The sequence below is a fragment of the Solea senegalensis genome, linkage group LG16, assembly GCF_019176455.1.
Source record: "Solea senegalensis isolate Sse05_10M linkage group LG16, IFAPA_SoseM_1, whole genome shotgun sequence".
NCBI classification, from domain to species: Eukaryota; Metazoa; Chordata; class Actinopteri; order Pleuronectiformes; family Soleidae; genus Solea; species Solea senegalensis.
The window spans coordinates 3,245,122-3,264,428 of NC_058036.1; the positions used below are offsets into that span (position 1 = coordinate 3,245,122).

Here is a 19,307-nt window from a genome sequence, read left to right on the forward strand (position 1 = left end):
GACGACTGACACACAGCAGGCCATCACTGGGCCAAACCAGCAGGTCTCACATCCTTGATTAAGGCACCATCTGCTGGTGTATTAGTGTAAGTGCACTCATTGAGATCCCTGCACCAGCTCAAGAACAAATGCACACAAAAAACGTGTTTGACGTCCAGTCCAGCAGGTGGCAGCATTTCCTACAGGTGGTGGTTTTTTTTTATTTCAGCTGCCATTTTTCTTTTATTTGTCCAGCGCGGACATGAACGTTGATTCATTACAGGTGGAGCAGCTCCTGCACGAAGACACACTGATTTAAAAACCTTTGTGCACTTTCCATGCCTTGGTACATTCCACTCGTCCCCTCTGAGTCGATCTATTTGGAATGTTCCACTTCCTTTGTCGGAGGCGGAGCTTCTTCTACGCAGAGACAGAAATGAGGAGCAGCGGGAACAAACATGTGGTAATGCTGCTTAAAAATGACCCGCACATTTCTTAGATTCTCTGTTGACGCTCTGTTCACACATGCTGTTCACATCCGACCTGAGGGATCCGATCACAGGTGTTCAGATGACACCTGCTCACGCTCATGTGACGTCACTGCTCCACATGTAAACACACACACCTTTCATGTCATTTCTCTTCACATACAAATGATGTTGAAAATGTTGCCATTTAAGAAGCTGTAAAATCAGGAAGCTTGATTTCATTCTTCAAAAAACAATAGTTTACAACTGACATGGAAATGTGTCGGGATGGCAGATAGCAGGTGTTAACAGAGCGTCAACACAACATCTAAGACATGTGCGGATCATTTAGGCAGCAGTGACCACATGTTTGTCTCCGCTGTCCTCGTCCTGCTTCTGTCTCCCTGTAGAAGAAGAAGCTCCGACTGATAAACACAAAGTGGAACATTGCAAATATATCGAAACAGAGGGGAACTGCCGAATTTAAAATAATAATGGATGAGAAACTTAAGAAACACCAAGAATGTATAGTTCACCTTACGATCATCAGCACATATAGCTCAGTCCATCAGAAGATGACTTGTGTCTCTGAGGTTGTGAGTTCAACTCTTGCTGTCAACTGAACTTCTGCACTACTTTCAAACTTCAGACCAAAATAAGAAGTTAAAAATACCAGCAACATGTTGTTCTGCACTGCAGTGAGAATAGCTTCTGCTGGAAGAACGAGACTTCCATGTCTGAGGTTGTCAGTTCAAGTCTCATGAAGAACACAAGTTTTTGAGTTCATTGTTCAAAGTAAACAGTCAAGATCTCTAAGAGAACCTGAGGAGCTGTGAAGAGCAGGTAGCTCAGAGGACAAGAACGCTGCTTTCAACTCCTGTGATCGTAGGTTCAGTTCTTGTGAGGAGCAGGAGCTTTTAAAGCTCTACATCCAAACTCAAGATTAAAAGCAGACAGTAATCTTAGACGAAGGCGGCCTTGGTGGCGTGGTGGCTTTGTTCCCAACCACCAACTTCTGTCTCAACAGTGAGGTGGCAGGTTCACTTCCCAACTGTGCATTGGTTCACTGGAACAGATCCCAACCCAACCTAACCTCTTGCTGACTGACATGACCAACCCCGAGTGCGTCGTACCCCCCCGGTCACCAGCGTCCAGCAGGGTGCAAGTGAGTCGTACCCCCCGGTCACCAGCAGCCAGCAGGGTGCAAGTGAGTCGTACCCCCAGTCAGGCTCACTGGACTCGCCAGGTGTGGCCTTCGGCCACACCTGGAGAGTCCAGCAAGCAGTTGGAAGGTGGTGGGGCGAGGGCCAACTGTCTTAAATCGCATTAAGACAGTTGGGTGGTGGAGGCCGAAGGCCTCACCACCTGGGATTACTGCTGCACAGTGTAATATAAAGTATTTGACCTTGACCTTTCCCACCCCTCCTCCTCTAACTGCCCTGTCCCTCCTCTCCTCTCCTCTCACTCTCTGGCCTGTCCCTCCTCCTCACTCCCTGCCCTGTCCCTCCTCTCCTCACCTCACCTGCCCTGTCCCTCCCTCTCCTCTCCTCCCTGCCCTCTCCTCTCCTCTCACTACCTGCCCTGCCCTGTGCTTCCTCTCCTCACCTGCCCAGCTCCAACCTCACCTCTTGCTACCTACCACACCCCTGCAAGGCTGTGGAATGGGACCTGCAAGGATCTGGGATTGAACCGGTCACCTCGTAACACACACTCTCATGGTTGTGAACAAAACCAGTGCACCACCAACTCCTACTCCCTAGTTGGGACCTTTGGTCTCCTTTCAATCGTCACTTTGGTTGTTGACCTTTAAAACATTCTGCTCCTCACAAGAATTGAACTTATGAGCTCTGGACTACAAAGCAGCATTCTTGTCCACTGAGCTATCTGCAACTTCTCTTCTTCAGGTTCTCTTAGAGCTTTTGACTGTTTACTTTAAACATCGTACTCAAACAGTTGACCATAAGACTTGAACTCATAACCTTTGACATAGAAGTCTTACTCTTGTAGCACGAGCTATTCTTACTAACACGCAGAACATCACGTTGTTGGTATTTTTAAATTCTTATGTTGGTCTGAAGTTCTAAAGTTGATTGCAAGATTTGAACTCACAACCTCAGAGATCCAAGACTCTATCTGATGGTGTGAGCTATTCATTCTGATGAAAACTTACTTTCTTGTGTTCTTGAGTTTTTAAAATTCTCAGTCTTTCAAACATTAGAATAACTTTAATCAACTGATCTACTTCATAAGAACATGACGTTGAGTTGTTCAAGTCCTCAAGGTGTCAGACTCACTGCCTCATGTTTCCTCAAGTCAGTAAGGTTTAGGATCTTATCTTCTTTTAGTTTTGGCCACCAGTGTGAAGCTCAGACAGACTGACAAAAGCTCATAGTGCATTGTATAGTATGTCGTCCAAAATCAGTCAGAAACGTCATAGTAACAGAGAGTAACATAGAAACAGTCTCACAAAGAAAACAATACCATTTTATTTTATATTTTTCCAAAAAAAAAGCCATAAAAAAACAATAAAAATAGCTAGGGGTTCACTCCCTGGACTGTTGAGCACACAGTTGGGTCCAGGTGTCCAGTAAATGCTGCTTGAAAATGATGAGCACATGAACTAGACTTCTGTGTGATTAATGTGTTCACATCATTTTTACATTGTTAACACGTGAAAACTATGGACGAGTCAAAGTGGCAACATTCAAACAATAAATACACCAAATGTGTCTCACATTCATTCGTTCACATTGGAATTAAATACATAAATGTCTCATTATTAAATGTGAACAGAACAATTAAGAAGCCTAATTTCATTCTTTAAAAAACAATAGTTTGTTGTTAGTTTAACAAAGTGAAATACGGATGATACTTTGGTACCCTGACCATATTCATGTTGACTGACACATTATGTGTTTCCATATTTTATTTTGTCGGCACTTTATTTGCTTCAATTATTGTCCCCTTGTCCTTTTTGCACAACCTTGTTAAAAAGTAAACTTAAGTAGCTTTGACTACATTTTTTTAACTTTAACTTGAGTCCATTTTTAGACCAGTAGAATATTTCAGTACTCTTTCCACCTCTGAACGTCACGTCCTGTTGTTTCATGTCTCACTGGGAGAACATTTTATTTTGAAATGATGCAGCACCTGCTGAAAATGACTCCATGTTATAACTAGCCTGTTGTTCTGTGGAACGTGTTGGTGTCGTTCACAGTCGAGCCCACAGGTGTTTACGGTCACTCTCACCTCTCACAGTGTTTCCACTGACGTGGCGTCAGAACTCCCACTGCACCCAGGTGGACAGAAACACTGTGGAGGACAGGATGTCCAGCGACTCATCAATGTTCATGGACAATCCAGCGGGTACGCCAATGCAGACGTGACACACATAGGCATAGGGCCCCAGCACAAAAGCCAGGGGCCCGAATGGCTCCCAAATGTGTCTGGGAAACGGCACGCTATGTGAAATGTGGGTGTGAAGTACGTGTTAGACAGGAAGGGGGGTAAGATGAGTAACTGCCACTGGTGGTCTCAACATCTGAACCTGTGAACCTGTGAAGAAGAAAATGTCCCCGTGATCATGTGTTAGTTCTTTGTAGACTGGTGTCATGAGTCAGAGTGAGAGTAACTGGCCAACGTGTCGGAAAACAAATTCCATACAAATTTGCAAGCGTCGGCACACGAACGCACCGCCACACAAACCTCTCCGTCGTCCTCAGACACGTCGATTATTGTCTATAATTGTGTTATCCATGTTGTGTATTGTCCGTAGCTATGGTCATTCAGATAAGTGGTACAGTATGTCCTCCTGAGTCTACTCCTGTCCAGTTGCTATTTTAAAGATGACTTTTGAAGAGTACTTTAAAATGACACACGTTTTAAATTCTATTCACTCTGTTATAAGTACCTCTTTCTCTAACTCCTTTCTATTTCCTAGTGTTGTGTGAACTTCATACCTGGCAATAAACCTGACCCTGATTCTCAGTAGGAAACTTTGTGCAACATTTAACACAGCAAATGTAACATTTCTTTTGTTTTAACTTATATAATCTGCAAAATCGAAACGCAACACAGACACTAAATGGATCAGTTTGCCGTACAAAGTAAGTCTTTTTGTGTGTCAAAGGGCATCTGCAGACCAGGTCTGGACCCCCATTCAGAACCTGGGTTTTAATTACTTAAATGAATGCAGGAGTTAAGAGAACTGTATTTTCAGTGATAATGAGTGAAGTCTTTGCAGCACAAAACGCTTCCTGTGACTGAAATGAATGTCTATCCGTGGTGGTGGTGGTGGTGGTGTTGTGGGCTTGCAGCAGCGTCACCATCCAGCCCCTTCACTCTCGCTGGGTATAAAAATGTGAGTGGATGAGCAGACGTGCACCGATCACAGAACACAGATCAAGAATGGACACGCGCTCACTCATCCTCGCCTGCATCCTGGTGACATGCTCAGGTGTCCCGCTGCATGGGTTTTTACCTTCTTCTTCTTCTCCTCATTCAGTGTTTGTGTTGAGTTCAGTGTGTCTAACTGACCTGTTGTGCCCTTCACAGTGTGGTCGGTCCACGGGAGAAGCTTGGAGATCAGCATCGACGACGAGCACGATGATGGGGAGGTCTCCGTGGAGGTCGGCAAGGTAACCAGACTGCTTTTCCCTCAAGAATCGAGATTCAGCACTCAAATATCCCTGGTTATTGGTATATATACATACATATATATATATATATATGTATGTATATACAGTATACATAATATATATATATATATATATATATATATATATATATATATATATATATATATATATATATATAGGTACGTCTTTTTTACATACAATTTTCTGCATATTTTTCTGTATTTCAAGGCAGCGTAATAACTGTAAATGAACAGATACTTGCAGTAGTTATTTACAAGCAATCATATAATATTACATCATTATTATTATTATGTTTTTTTAAAGGCAACTTAACATATTTCGTTCATATTCAAATGTCATTTTACATCAAATGTGATGCAATTTCCATAAAATTGCAGGTCATTAAGCATGTATGGTTAAGATTTTTATTATTATTATTATTATTATTTATTATTTTTACAAGTAGTAATTTAGTGAACATTACGGTATAAAGACAATTTAAAATATATTATTTTACAAAAAAAGTGCACTGCAAATTTTACAGAAAGCAGTAATTCATTGATGAATTTAGTTGTTTTTTTTTTACCATTTTTATGGTATTGTGTTAGTGGACACTGTGGAAATAGAACACTACTCAAACAATAATAAGTTTTCCCCTGTTACACATTTGCATACGACAGTTAATAGAGTTTAAATATGGTCATTATTTCATTGTTAAGTGCACCGTAATTCACAGGAGGAATAAACTAATGGAATGGAATTGTATTCTGACAAAAACGATGTATGAAACAAGTGTAAAAAGTACACATTGTGCAGGTTCCAGGTTTGTGCTGGGCGTGTAAGTGGACTTTAAACAAGGTCAAGAAAGTCACCGGAGCCAACGCGACCGCAGAGGTGAAACACGACGTCTGCAAGTGTGAACACTTTTAAATCTGGAGCAATAATGTTAAAATAATGTTGTTTTTTTGTTGGTTTTACAGAGTGTGAAAGCCAAATTATTAAGCGTCTGCGATGAAATTGGCATCCTCAAACCCCTGTGCCGCAAATTCGTGAAAGGCCACCTCGGAGAATTAGTCGTGGAGCTCACGACCACCGACGACGTGAGGACGATCTGTGTGAACCTCAGAGCCTGCAAGTGAGTTCCTCGCACACGTTTCACAGCCGAGATTATAGAAAAACAAGTATTTATAAACTCCAGTTTTCTATTACAATAAAGGACAAGTTATCCAAATAGATTTGCCGCAACCTTTAGTATGAAAAGAGGCATTTTTGTTCCCTCTCCCCCCAAATAAATTGTATCTGGAGCTGCAAAATCTATGATAAAGATAAAATGTACAATGTGTTGCATTCAGGAAATTGAAGAACTACAAAAAATACATTTCAATGCTTTTTTATACCTAAACTCTTATAAATTATTATATTGGTAGAAGACATTTTTGCATGAGAAGTACTTCAGATTATTAACGTTCTCATTCTCTATTGTCACCCACTGCTTTTTTCTGTCAGCTAATAGTTTTATTCTCTGATGTTTTCTCTTTTAGGCCAAAGGAGGAGGCGGAGCTGGTCGTTCGTCGTGAACGTCAAGAATCACAGACAGAAGTAGAGATTAAATTCTTCTGATATTGTATAGATTAAAAAGAAAATCTGGTTACATCTGTAAGAAGATAAGGGTTCACCCAGGAAGTATGATTGGTTTGTGGACGTGATTGACAATAAATAAAACTGCATCTAGAAAGATTTCTCTTTTTTTTTTGGTCACATTTATTCTCCACTTAGAATAAAAAAAATAAAATATATATATAATATATATATATATAAATATATACACACACACACACACACATTTTTGTTTTCAATATATTATGTTAAATAATTTTTTCCTTAAAAGATCAGAAAGGCAAAAGCACTTTAATACTTTTTTTAATCAAATCATACACAATAATCCAACGGGTCGAGCACAAAGACGATAAATAATGTACAAAAGACACAAAACATTCGATGGATTCACATTTACCATCAGCGTCTATACATGCACATGACGTGTGTCACTGACATTTAAGGGAGCAGCCTTTAAGTCACCTTTAAGTGAACATTTAAAGGAAGAAGCAGTGTCTTTGTGACTTTGGTAAAAGCCGCCGCAGCAGATCGTTCCTTTCCTCTCCCTCCATCTTCACGAGGAGGAGGAGGCCGCGACAGAGAGCAGGCACTTGGCCCTCCGGTCAACGACGTGTCCGCGCGACCGACCGCCGTCGCCGTCGCCCCAGCTCTGCTTTAAAGCCTGTCTGTCCAGTTTGTTCAGTCCCTGCGAGCAAAGACGGAGGTCTTTGACCAGCTCTGACAAACCGTCCAGACCTGCGCTGTCCCACGGGCCCCACACCTGGCAACCTGAGGACAAAAACCACAGGTTTCTCATGGTTCTCTTGCTCTAGCACGTCATCACAGTAACAAGTTAGTTCCCTGTTTAGCTGCAACATTCAGAATCAAACCAAACCTCCTGACCAGCATGTGAATATCTACCATAAAAACCCCTTTAGGAACAAACTCTACAGTACATTTCACTAAGACTTGCAGTACAGTGCATACCTTGAAGGTTCAGCAGCGTCAGAGGCCGAGAAGCCGCCCTGAGAGAGTGCAGGACGCTGTGAAGTCCAGCTGACGTGACCGATGGGTTTCCTGACAAGTTTAAACTCAGCAGAGAGGGACACGCAGGGAGGCACCTGGAGGAAAATCAACAACAACAAAAGACGGAAATAATGCCGCTTTTCCACTACATGGTCCCGGCATGACTCGCCTCGGCACGGCACGTTTATCCATTAGCTAGTACCTGGTACTTTTTCGGACTGCCGACCACTGATTGGTCAGAGAGCGTCGTCACAGGAAGAGTCACGAGCGCGACGTCTGACACAAGAATCAAACCGAACAATGCCGAACTGTAGATCAGTTACAAAGACTTAAAGATTCTGAAAACATGCGTTAATCTCCAACACTCAGCAAAGGAAATGTCTAAAATCTCAATATTTAACAGAGGAGTCTGGTGAACGAATCCTTTTCATGAACTGATTCTAATGATTCATTTACACCGAAAACACCCGCTTTTCAAGTCACTAGTTTGCACGTCCCATGTGTAAATCGGAGTCAGCGATGACTCCGCCCCCAGCAACACACACACACCCACCCACCTGGCCAAGGTGGCTACACTGCTGTCCGTTAGTCCGTTTGCCGCCAGACTCAGGTGGGTCAGCGAACAGTCGTCCTGCAAATTCAAGATAATCCCAACATTAATCTTAAATTCCATGTAAACCGCTTGATAAGTCGACACAATAATGATGACATCATAATGAATAATGTGTGTGTGTGTGTGTGTGTGTACCTGCGACAGGGCTTTGGTGAGGTGGTCCAGTGCGGGGCAGTCAGCAGAACCTCTGTGGACGGCAGACAGGTCCAAGTGTGTGAGGCAGTGGAGAGGGAGAGTCTTCAACACCAGCTCAAAGCCCGTGGAGCCCAGTGCATTGTGGGCCAAACACACGGATTTGAGGTGGCCTGTGCCTTTAACATCAAAAATAAAAAGCTTCAAAAGATATACTACTACACCATTAATAAATGTTCATTAACAGGTCAATAATACAAAAAGTCAATTAAAGGATTTTTATACATTTTTGTGAAAAAAAAACTTAAAATAATGATGTTTGTTTACTTTACATTCTATTACTTAATTGTGTCTGTCAATTATAACACATTGATTGACAGAAACACAATGAAGGAAATAACTTTAATTTTATTTTAGCTGAACTTTCTCTGTGGGTTTGTGATGCGTCTCTCGGAGCAGCTGTCTATTATTTGGGTGAAGTGGCCCTTTAACGTCACTAGAACAGCTTTAGTGATGCCGGTGTCTCAGAATAACAGTTTGAGCCATTTATTGGTGAAATACCAGCAATTTGAAATTGTTTTTGATATTAATAGATTTACTTTGCATCATAAATGTGTTTTTTTATTGTGACGTAGAGTTCATTCACTTTGAAATGACGTCAAAATATCATCATGAACAGTTCTACTCACTTACACTCCCACGTTTCTCTTCAATGAACAGCACAGAATAAACAGATTAAACAGAATAAACATTGCACGACGCTCTGAAACTTGTATTGCAAACCTCAAAGAATACTGAAATGAACACAACACACTGAGTGAAGAGCCCAGTAACCACAGAGCTCATCAGGAAACCCGTTACCCGTCAAAGCGCCAGCCAGCAGCAGTCGATGCTGCTGCAGGAAACGCGTGGTGAGACCACAGGCCTGCAGAGACAGCTTGGCCAACAGGGGACAGCGGGACAGCAGGCAGGACAGAGACTCGGACACGCCGTCGCCCAGCGGGTTCATGCTGAGGTCCAGCTCCTCCAGGCTCTGCGAGAGGAGAAGCAGCACGACAGATATTCTAAATCACGAGACGCGTGCATTTCTCAGACGTGAGATTTCGGGGAAGGACAAATGTGGTTTTCACATCATCGCACTCATGAGCTGCAACAATGAGACGTGTGAAAAGAGCAACGGTCTTCGAGTCACTGTTGAGGAGCAAGAAGTTCCAAGTATAGCTTACGGCTAACCTCAGAAAGAACCTAGACTTCCACAAAACATTCAAATGCTCTTTCATGTCTCCTGAATTTAACACTAAATAAAGTCCGAAAGTGTTGAGACGCCTCAGTTCCATCGTCTCCTCTGCTCACAGTCATGCAGACGCCCCAAAAAACCTCAACCGCATTCTGCACGAAACCATTTTTGATCTCGTCTTGGTGTTGTAACCAAATCGAAGCCACGCAGGAATTCAAAAATGAGCAAAAATCGGCTTTGGACATCGTCTGTTTTAGAGGAACTGCTCATACTGCACATTTAAAAACAGTATAATGTTATTACGCATATTTCTAAAGTGCTATAATGTCAATAAATATAGATTTACCGGAAACGCAGCGTGGCTCTGTCCCTTCAAGGAATCCACCGCCTTCCCCAGCCCCTCCCCCGTTACGCGATTGGCCGAAATGTCCAGCAGGCGCAGCCGCGGCATCGTGACGACCGTGGCGACCAGCTCGGGGAGGAGGTCGTCGCCGAGGCGGTTGCCGGACAGCCTCAGCTCGGTGAGGCTGGCCTGAAGCTTCAGGGCGCGCAGCAGCGGGTTGAGGGAGGACGGCGGCAAACTGAGGCCGCACACCGACACCGAGGAGCTGCCGTCCTGCACCTCGCACAGCCGGCTCACGCGCTTGTTCTCATCTGCGGGGACACAAAGGAACCGTCACCTCTCCTCACACACAACTACCGACACGACTGACACGACTGTGTAGCCGAGCGTGTCGCTCACCCACTGCCAGGCTGTCGCAGGCCTTCTTGTATCGCTCGGGAAGCGGAGGAAGATCCCAGGAGCACACCTCGGCCAACACCTGCAACACACACCTCCTCTCATTTTAGAAGCCGCAGGTACTGAAAAGGGGCAAGAGCGCGTGTACTCGACACCGGCCTCACCTCCTCGTTGGTGTGCAGGACGGCCAGGAGCAGGTCCTGCGGGCAGAGGAGAGCGCCTTCCTTCTGCAGCGAGAGGCGAGGCAGGAGGCCGCGCTTCTGATAGTAGCGCTGAGCCGCCTGCTCGCACAGCCACGACACGGTGAGAGAGTCTGCCGCGCTGAAACGCAGAGGAGAGGATTGAGTGGCGGCGCGACACTTACGGAAAACGCCGACTAAAATCGCTTCATTCTAAACAAACCTTTGCGGAACTGGAATTAGGAAAACGTCCTCCTGAACTCTGACCCGCATTCTGATGGGTGGAGGCAGCGGCGTTGACACGGGGGCGGCCAAGGTTTGAGAAGGAGCCTGAAAAAATTTAAATCATTTAAAGTCACTGCTCAAGTGCCTGAAGTCACTCACGGAAAACAAATTTGCAAATCAAATAAACAAAAATACAGCCGCGAAGTTCAATGACAGCTTATCGCAGAGAAGTCGTATCAAACTGCAACGACTTTAACTACTTGTGTCTAATAATGTAAAATATCCCTCCCAAACCATTAAAAACTGAGATTAAAATGCAGATTTGGAACATTATAGCGTGCAGCGTGACTAATGCCCTTCAGGATTGAAAAAAAGAAAAAGAAAAGAAAAACAGTAAAAACTTAAAATGGCACCACGTCGTCTCGATCAGTTCCAGCCTCATTAATCATGGCGATCTAAAATTACTCGCGAGTGAACACAGACTGCTGACAAACGATGTTCCACTTCTGGCCTCTGGTCCTGCTGAAAAATTAATAACCGTCTCACAGCAGTCGGTGCCGTCCTTTATAATAAACTCTGAATGTAATCTGTCAGATCTTTAACGACTTTGAATGCATCAATTTTCAGCGTGCTTTTCACGATCTTTACATAATCTGACCTGCACGTGTATGCGAGGATGAGGATGAGGATGAGGATGAGGAGGCGTCGCCGGTCTCATGTCATCATCATCATCTGTGACGTTGGGACTGTGTGACCTGTTGACCTCTCGCCTGCCCAACCTCACCATCCCGGGCATCTGAGTCATTTTGACCTGGTGCGGCTTCAGAGCGCCGTTCTTTTTCAGAGAGTGACTCCTGCTGGAGGAGGAGGGAACTGCGAGAGCTAAACGAAAAGGAAAAACTATTCGTCAGAACATAAATTTGAATGATAATATGATATAAAATAATAAAAAACACAGACCTCTAGAGGTTGCGTCAGAGTTTGAGCTTCTGTTTTGACTCCAGGCCGCTTCCATCCCATTCTGCTCAACCCGAAGCCTCCTCTTCTTCTTGGGCTGGACTTCCCCTAAGTCGTCCTCCAACCAGTCGTCGGCCACAAACTCCTCCTCGGGAACCAGAGCCGCTCTGTTGCTGGACGACACGGCGGGCGTGCTGGAGAACTGGGGCTGCGACAGACCCTGGAGGAGCGTCTTGGAGCTGCCCAAGCCTCGGATGGCGCTGTGGTACTCCTCTCGCGCAAAGACGGACGGCGCGGGGTCTTCCCTGACACTGGCCGAGGCGGGGACGGCGCTCGCCTCTCTGCTTGGTGGAACGTCCTTCTGAGTCGGGGCTGATGAGAAACTGTGTCTGGGCCGGACTGGACGCAGAGGACTGACAGGGCCGTCGGAGTCACTGTCCTCTGAGCAGCTGTTGTTATTCTGAGGGGAACAACATAAATAATGCACTCTGACTTAACATTTAGTTTGTGTAACCTCAATAAATCTAAATTTAAAGTATTCAACAGTCAGTACCCCATACAGAACAGCAGACTCTGTTCCCCTGGTTCGATGACGCCGCGTGAAACCGTTGCTCTGCCGCCGTTTCGGGCTGGCCGGCAGCGCCTTTGCTTCGGAGGTTCTGCTCAGCTGAGGCCACTCTTGACTGGAGGAGAGGCCTCCACCGGAGGACACCAGCGGCTGCGAGTTCTCCGCATCAAACAGCTGGCTGTCCTGCAGGGCATCGAAAGGCTTGGCTGGAGCTGGAGCGGCGGGCACTGAAGCGTTAGACACAGACAACAAGAAAAAAAACACGCGTTTAAGAGGATTTTCCCTAAAAAAAAAGGGGAGAAAACATGACGAGAGCCTCGCCTCACCTCCGCCTGCCAGTGCTTTCCTCAGTAGTCTCTCAGTAGTGACACACTCCTTTTTGGCCTCGTGGTCCAGCTCTCTGTTGTACGTCCTCTGCCACTGACGCAGCGTGTCCATCGCCGTCTCGCCCTGAGACGCAAACAGAAAACCACGCAGTGAGGGGATTTCTACACAAAAGTCAAAATTAGGATTATTTAAATGTTAAGTAGCGTGAAATAGACGGTAGGAAAAATATAATAGGTGAATAATCTGTTAATAACACACACACACACACACACACACACACACACCTTGGAGTTGCGCAGCGTGACCGACGCCCCTCGTTCCACCAGGAGCCGTGCAACGTGAAAATTGCCACAGGCGAGGGCATCGTGAAGAGGAGTCACGCCGTCACATAAGGGACCGCCGGGGTCGTTGATGTTGGCGCCGCGCTCCAGCAGCACGGCTACAACGTCTGCACAAGAGACACACAAAAAAAAAAGGGTAAGAAGATGGAAGAGAATCTTTTTCAGTCTTGTCGTATAAAAACATTTGTATCATTAAAAAAATAAAAGCACTATTTTTTTGCATGAAACAAGCTTTAAACTCCAAACCGACACAGTTAATCCTAAAACAGTTACCATGGTGACCGTGGTTGCAGGCCTCGTGCAGAGGAGTCCAGCCACAGTAGTCCCTGGGGTTCACTGGGTGACCCTGACATACAGAGAACGATCGTTATCACACACTGTTTTGACATTTTTTATTCATGAACATCGATTTTTTTGGTGCAGTAAATATTTAGAAGAAGCTCTAAAAGTGCAGCGCGTCGTCTGTTTTCATTATCGACCGCGTTTCCCCTCACCTGTTCCACCAGGTACTGGACTTGCTTCAGGTTCCCGTCGATGCACGCTCTGTGCAGCGATGTCTCGCCCTTCTCGTTCCTCTTGTTCCACTGAAGCAAAGAGGCGACAGGAAACATGAATAGGTCAGAGGGAGAAACAGTTGAGTGTGTGAGGCGTGTGTGCAAAGGAAACAGAGTCACTGATGAATGCCTCACCCGTCCAGCCTTTCTCCGCCCTGACACCATTTTGTCATAACCCTCCAAATCATCATCTGGAAAACACGTAAAGAGACAAACGTTAGTTTGTAAAAGATAGGAATGTCCCGATACAACTTTTTCACTTCCGACACGATACCGATATTGCAGCCTTGAGTATTGGCCGATACCGATACAGTATCAGCACAAATCATACTTACTTTAACGACTTATTTTGTGGTGTGGAATGTTAGAATAGGCACAGGTAACAGCGTGTCTTCAGAGAACACCCCCCTTGTTTTTTACTATTTTGGATTAGCCCAACCCACACAGCATGAGTGACGTGTCCCACAGGTAAACCCGGATAGAAGTGCTGGAGCGGAGTGGACTGCTTGTATCGGAGCGCTTATATTTAGATTTTATAGGCAGTCCGATATTACATTACATTACATGTCATTTAGCAGACGCTAAATCAGATTGATATAAACCGATACTCGTTTTTTGGCTGATATTGGACCGATATCCGATATCAATATCGGACCGATATCCGATATCAATATCGGACCGATATCCGATATCAATAACGGACCGATATCCGATATCAATATCGGACCGATATCCGATATCAATATCAGGCCGATATCCGATATCAATAACAGACCGATATCCGATATCAATATCGGACCGATATCAATAACAGACCGATATCAATAACAGACCAATATCCGATATCAATAACAGACCGATATCAATATCGGACCGATATCCGATATCAATATCGGACCGATATTCGATATCAATAACAGACCGATATCCGATATCAATATCGGATTGGGACATCCCTAGTAAAAGATCCACGTCGGTGGCAGAATCTCGACAGAGCGCGGCCTACCTGAATCGGAGAGGACGACGTCGCTGTCATCCAGAGCTTCGCTGTTGTCCATCTCCTCCTCTTCTTCGTCTTCCTCGCCGTCACTCCCATCTGGACTCCAGCCCTCCGCGGCGCAGAGTTCCCGTAGCCTCGCCTCGGTGTCCTCCGCACCGGACGCTCCGCGTCGCCTCTGGGACGCCAGCCACAGCCTCAACACGCGTTTCTGTGCGAGGGAACGAGAGGACGAGCTCAAACAGGAAGCACAGTGCTATTTCATTTCTACCTTTAGGTAATAAATGTATAGCATTTATCAAAGACGCTCGTTTGACTTCACCTGGAGCCGGGCCTGTCCAGACTTCTGAGCGCAGCGGAAAGCCGTACTGTAGCTGTCGCTGATGTCCTCACAGGCACTGCCGCTTTCCTCCTGAGCTACCGCGATGTTTGTCCATGTGCTGCACTCCTGACACACACGGATGCAGCAATTAAAGTCCAAAGTAATCTAATCAGGAGTTTAGAAATGTGAGATCTACAAAAGATTTATTCCATTATGAGAAAACGATGTGAATAAATGTGAATATTTTCTGGTTCCTTTGCTCCATAATCCATTTTCCAGGATCTCCAACCCGAACTTTAAGCACAATAAACTGATTCCAAGTCTTACTTTCTTATTTAAAGACATAATCATGGAGTGTTGGTCATCTATACCTCAGAGGAGTTGCCCTGCCTTAAGGCCAGCTCTTGTCTGTAGTGATCCACTGCTTTGCCGTGTTGTCTCAGGTCAGTGTAGGTCGCCGCCAGAGACACGTGGATCACCGCCAGCTCCCGCGCAGGCTTCCCCAGAGCCTCGGCGCCCTTCAGCTGCACCGGGGTGACATTAATTCAACGGTCTAACAATCACCATTCACATTAATAATGTGTGCACGTCTTTTAACGTCTCTCACTTGTGCTTGATAGGCGTCCAGAGCTTTGCTGTAGCAGCCGACCTTGCAGCAGAGGTCGCCGAGCTGCTCCGACAGCTCCACAGTCTGATGGGAGCTGAGTTTTTTGCCCTGATCTTCCCCCAGCTCTTCCTCCAATTTACAGCCCTTGTCCGCTGCGAGAGTGGAGGAATCCAATCATGACTCATCACCTCATAAACCATTAAAAAACACACACTGTTTAATCAACGCGACTTTTGATGCATCACCATATTTGAAAACCTTCTTCACCGCCTGCCGGTCAAGCGGCTGCTGGGAACCGAGCAAGACTGCTTTCTTCAGAGATCGTCTGGCTGCTACAAAATCGCCCAGCGACAGCTGCACCTGTGGAGTCACGCCGCAGACACACAAACTCACTCTTACTGCAAAGTGTAGGCTCACAGAGGGAGAGCCGGGGGTTGAGTTCGTCCGTACCTTGCCGATGCAGTGAAAGCACTCACTCTCGCCGAATTTGTCCTTAATCTTGCGGGCACACTCTTTGGCTTGTTCCAGGCAGCGCACAGAGTTCGAGCGCTGACCATTACGGAAGTAGATGTTGCCCAGGTTGAAGTTTGCACGGTAGAGATCCTCCAGCAACTGGCTCTTCCTTCAGAGGATTAAATACAAGACTGTGTTAAGCATTTTAAACAGATACAGTGAGATTGAGGTTTTCCATTACAATATAATAGAGCTGCAACGAGCGATTATTTTTTCATCGATTAATCTGTCGATTATTTTCTCGATTAATCGTTTGGTCCAAAATGATTCACTTTTAATGATTTCTTTGTCTTTCTTCAAACCGATGAATGGATTATCATAATAAAATAGATTCATTTAGTAAATTGATTAATAATCGATTTGTTGTTTCAGCTCTACAATATAATACCTCCCAAATGTGGGCGGAGTCATCACAGCACGGCTATGACGGTAATGAATCATCAGAATCGGTTAATTAAAAAGGTTAATTAGTGACGGCACTCTGACCAATCAGTGCACGGCAGTCTGACGGCATCATGTATAATATCGCCTCAGCTCACTTGGAACCTCGCCTGAGCAGGTACTAAAAGAAAAGTACCAGGTACCATCGCTAATGGAAAAGCAAAATAAGAATCGAGTCGAGTCGGGCTAGTGGAAACACACCATAAGACATATGAACGTATAGTTTAGGGTCTTCATACTCAGCGATAAAGACACTTCTCCGGATGAACTCGCTGCAGCGTTTGGGCTCCCCCAGGTGATCGCAGACCAGGCCAAGATTGAGGAACAGGCGAGCCTTCATCTCGTTAATTTCTCGCTGCGGCACTGACCCTTTAGTTAAGACGGGTAGAAAAATGTTAATAAAAAAATTTAAAAATATGAAGAACATAGAACATTCTCCCCATGAACACTCAACACGCACCTTCTAGACGATCATCTACAACAGACAGGCTCTTCCTGAAAGCATCCTCAGCTTTCTCTAAACTGCTCCTCGACTGGTCCGATTCATAACGGAAGAGGTAGGTTCGACCGATCGTGGCCAGCGCCCTTTGCTCCTCCGCGTAATCTCGAACAGAACGAGCCAAGTCCAGGTGGCACTTCTGGTGCTGAAAAAACAATCAAATAAACACTCATGTGGTGCTGCATTCCCTACAGGCACAGATTTGAAGAGAGTGCTTTAACAGCCATAAGGTACACCAGTTGACTTACTTTCAACGCAGCCTCGATATTTCCCATCTCCGCGCAGCACTCGCCTATCTTACGGTGGGCCACAGCCCGTCCGATCACGTCGTTCAGCACCTCGGACATCGCCAACTCCTGCTGATGTTCTCTGATGGCAGCCTCATAATCACCTGAGAACCCAGAAGCTCAGACTGAACATAGTGGCCGAACAACGAGGGCAATTAAGGCAACTACAAAAACACAAAACCCCCAAGAAAAGCAGCGAAAAAGGAGCTTGCACAACAATTAGTGTTGTTAAAGACTGCTCTCATAAGATAAGATAAGCCTTTATTTATACAAAGAGAGGGGAAGGTATATACATATAGATGAAGACAATCTGCAGTGAGTTCATAAACTACAGCAAGATCGTGGTTTACAAGGCGATGATGTACATGATCATTGATTAAAAACAACTCAGCGGCTGCTAAATAATCTGCAATAAAATAACTATACATTGGTATATAGTAAGGCTGGGCAATATGGCTAAAAGTATTTAAAAATATCGGGAATTATCATAGAACACGTCAGATAATTATCCTCCTGAGTGACAGATGAAAACACAAATAATAATAAACATCTTTATGGACAAAAGACAAAATAAACTTTTCAATACGGAGATATTTCACCAATAAAAGTAAACATGGATAGATAGATAAGCTTCATTGTCTGTCCCCAATCTCTCAAGAAACTGACAGGATAATAAACAGTAATAATAATAAAAAAGGTTTAAACAGATAAACTCTTAGGAATGATGCAGCTGCAACTACTTATTTCATTTCTATATCACTATTGGTGTTCAAAACAACAGTAACATTCAATCAGACCTCTACATATTTAGAATATCAAGATATATTGGCATTAAATTGATGCCCCAGCCCGAATATTTACATGATAAATGCACACACACACACTCACTCCTGTCTCATATAAGTCCCAAAAGAGAAACTAATACTAGACCGATGGCATTAATTGAGCATGCATGTGTGCTTGTGTGTTGTTGTATCATCATGGACGCTAATAAAGAAGCACGTACCACTTCTGGACAGCAGCTCTCCGAGCTGATTGCAGATGTTCGCCTCCTCTCTCAAGTTGCTGCTGCTCTGCGCTTTGCTCTTCGCCTTCTGCAGCTCTGTAGGAGTGATCACCACACGCTTAATATGTAGCTGACATTGTTATAGTCGAACCTGTGCACGCACAAACACGGCCTGCAGTAAACAAACAAACAAACAAACAGTACTTACGCTTTATCTCGCGCGAGGAGCTCATCTTGATTCGGCTCCGCGGACGCGTCGCACTTAGCTCGCGCTGTTACACACGCACACTTCACGGACGAGCTTGAAAGTGACACAGTTAACCACCTTCTTCACTTCATTTTCACGCGTACGACTCAGTGTCCTTGTTGTCTTCACTCGATCGCGGCCAGAGTCTCGCGAATGAAAGCGCTTCAAATCAGACACGTCCAGTCTTCGCAAAACCCCGCCATTACTCGTGAGCCAATGACTTCGCTGCTTCTTCCGGGTGTCGATTTTGCCCTCAGTGAAGCTCTCAGGCACAACTTCCGCCTTTATTCGTTGAGAATTTTAGAAGTCGTTTGTGGTAACGTCTTACTACGGCACTGATCACAGCTGTACTAACACTTAAACACATTTTAGTAGACGACTACATGGCAAATACTCCCAATAACCATGACGTTTGCTTGTCTTGCCTGACAGACCAACAACCGGGTTAAAAGATAATAGAGCATTGTGTCGGCGAGACCGTTCATTGGCTAATAATACTGACGTCAGACCATAAGCACGGAAGTACCTCCTCCACAACAACAGCAGCAACAAGCAGTAGTTTCTGAGTAGTTTTATCGGAAAATTACAAAACAACACACATTTATTATCTGACTTATACTGTAGTATAGTATAGTATAGTACAGTACAGTATATACTATATAGTATAGTATAGTTTAGTAGTGGAAAGAGTACTCAAATATTCTACTCATGTAAAAGTACCACTATTTTACTTAAGTACAAGTAAAAGTACTGGTCTTAAAATGTATACTCAAGTTAAAGTAAAAAGGTAGCTTGTTCAAAATGTACTTAG

The 19,307-nt window shown here is 44.7% G+C and overlaps 2 protein-coding genes across 2 annotated transcripts; one reads left to right on the top strand and one right to left on the bottom strand.

Annotated features, from left to right (window-relative positions):
* The first annotated feature begins 3,243 nt into the window (after positions 1 to 3,243).
* LOC122782612 (antimicrobial peptide NK-lysin) lies at positions 3,244 to 6,820 on the top strand. Its single transcript, XM_044047029.1, has 5 exons — positions 3,244 to 4,902; positions 5,001 to 5,083; positions 5,900 to 5,977; positions 6,064 to 6,218; positions 6,625 to 6,820. The coding sequence occupies exons 1-5, from the start codon at positions 4,815 to 4,817 to the stop codon at positions 6,701 to 6,703; spliced, it is 483 nt and encodes a 160-aa protein (XP_043902964.1). The 5' UTR covers positions 3,244 to 4,814; the 3' UTR covers positions 6,704 to 6,820.
* Positions 6,821 to 6,986: 166 nt separating this feature from the next.
* On the bottom strand, positions 6,987 to 18,763 carry tonsl (tonsoku-like, DNA repair protein). Its single transcript, XM_044048210.1, has 28 exons — positions 18,458 to 18,763; positions 18,250 to 18,345; positions 17,205 to 17,347; positions 16,918 to 17,101; positions 16,697 to 16,826; positions 15,954 to 16,125; positions 15,749 to 15,863; positions 15,504 to 15,655; positions 15,268 to 15,420; positions 14,897 to 15,022; positions 14,584 to 14,785; positions 13,713 to 13,768; positions 13,518 to 13,607; positions 13,297 to 13,369; positions 12,967 to 13,130; positions 12,682 to 12,805; positions 12,341 to 12,582; positions 11,791 to 12,247; positions 11,489 to 11,712; positions 10,829 to 10,935; positions 10,591 to 10,747; positions 10,430 to 10,508; positions 10,034 to 10,341; positions 9,312 to 9,483; positions 8,454 to 8,629; positions 8,263 to 8,336; positions 7,667 to 7,800; positions 6,987 to 7,468 (listed from the first exon to the last, which is right to left on the bottom strand). The coding sequence occupies exons 1-28, from the start codon at positions 18,480 to 18,482 to the stop codon at positions 7,254 to 7,256; spliced, it is 4,350 nt and encodes a 1,449-aa protein (XP_043904145.1). The 5' UTR covers positions 18,483 to 18,763; the 3' UTR covers positions 6,987 to 7,253.
* Between the last annotated feature and the right edge of the window lie 544 nt (positions 18,764 to 19,307).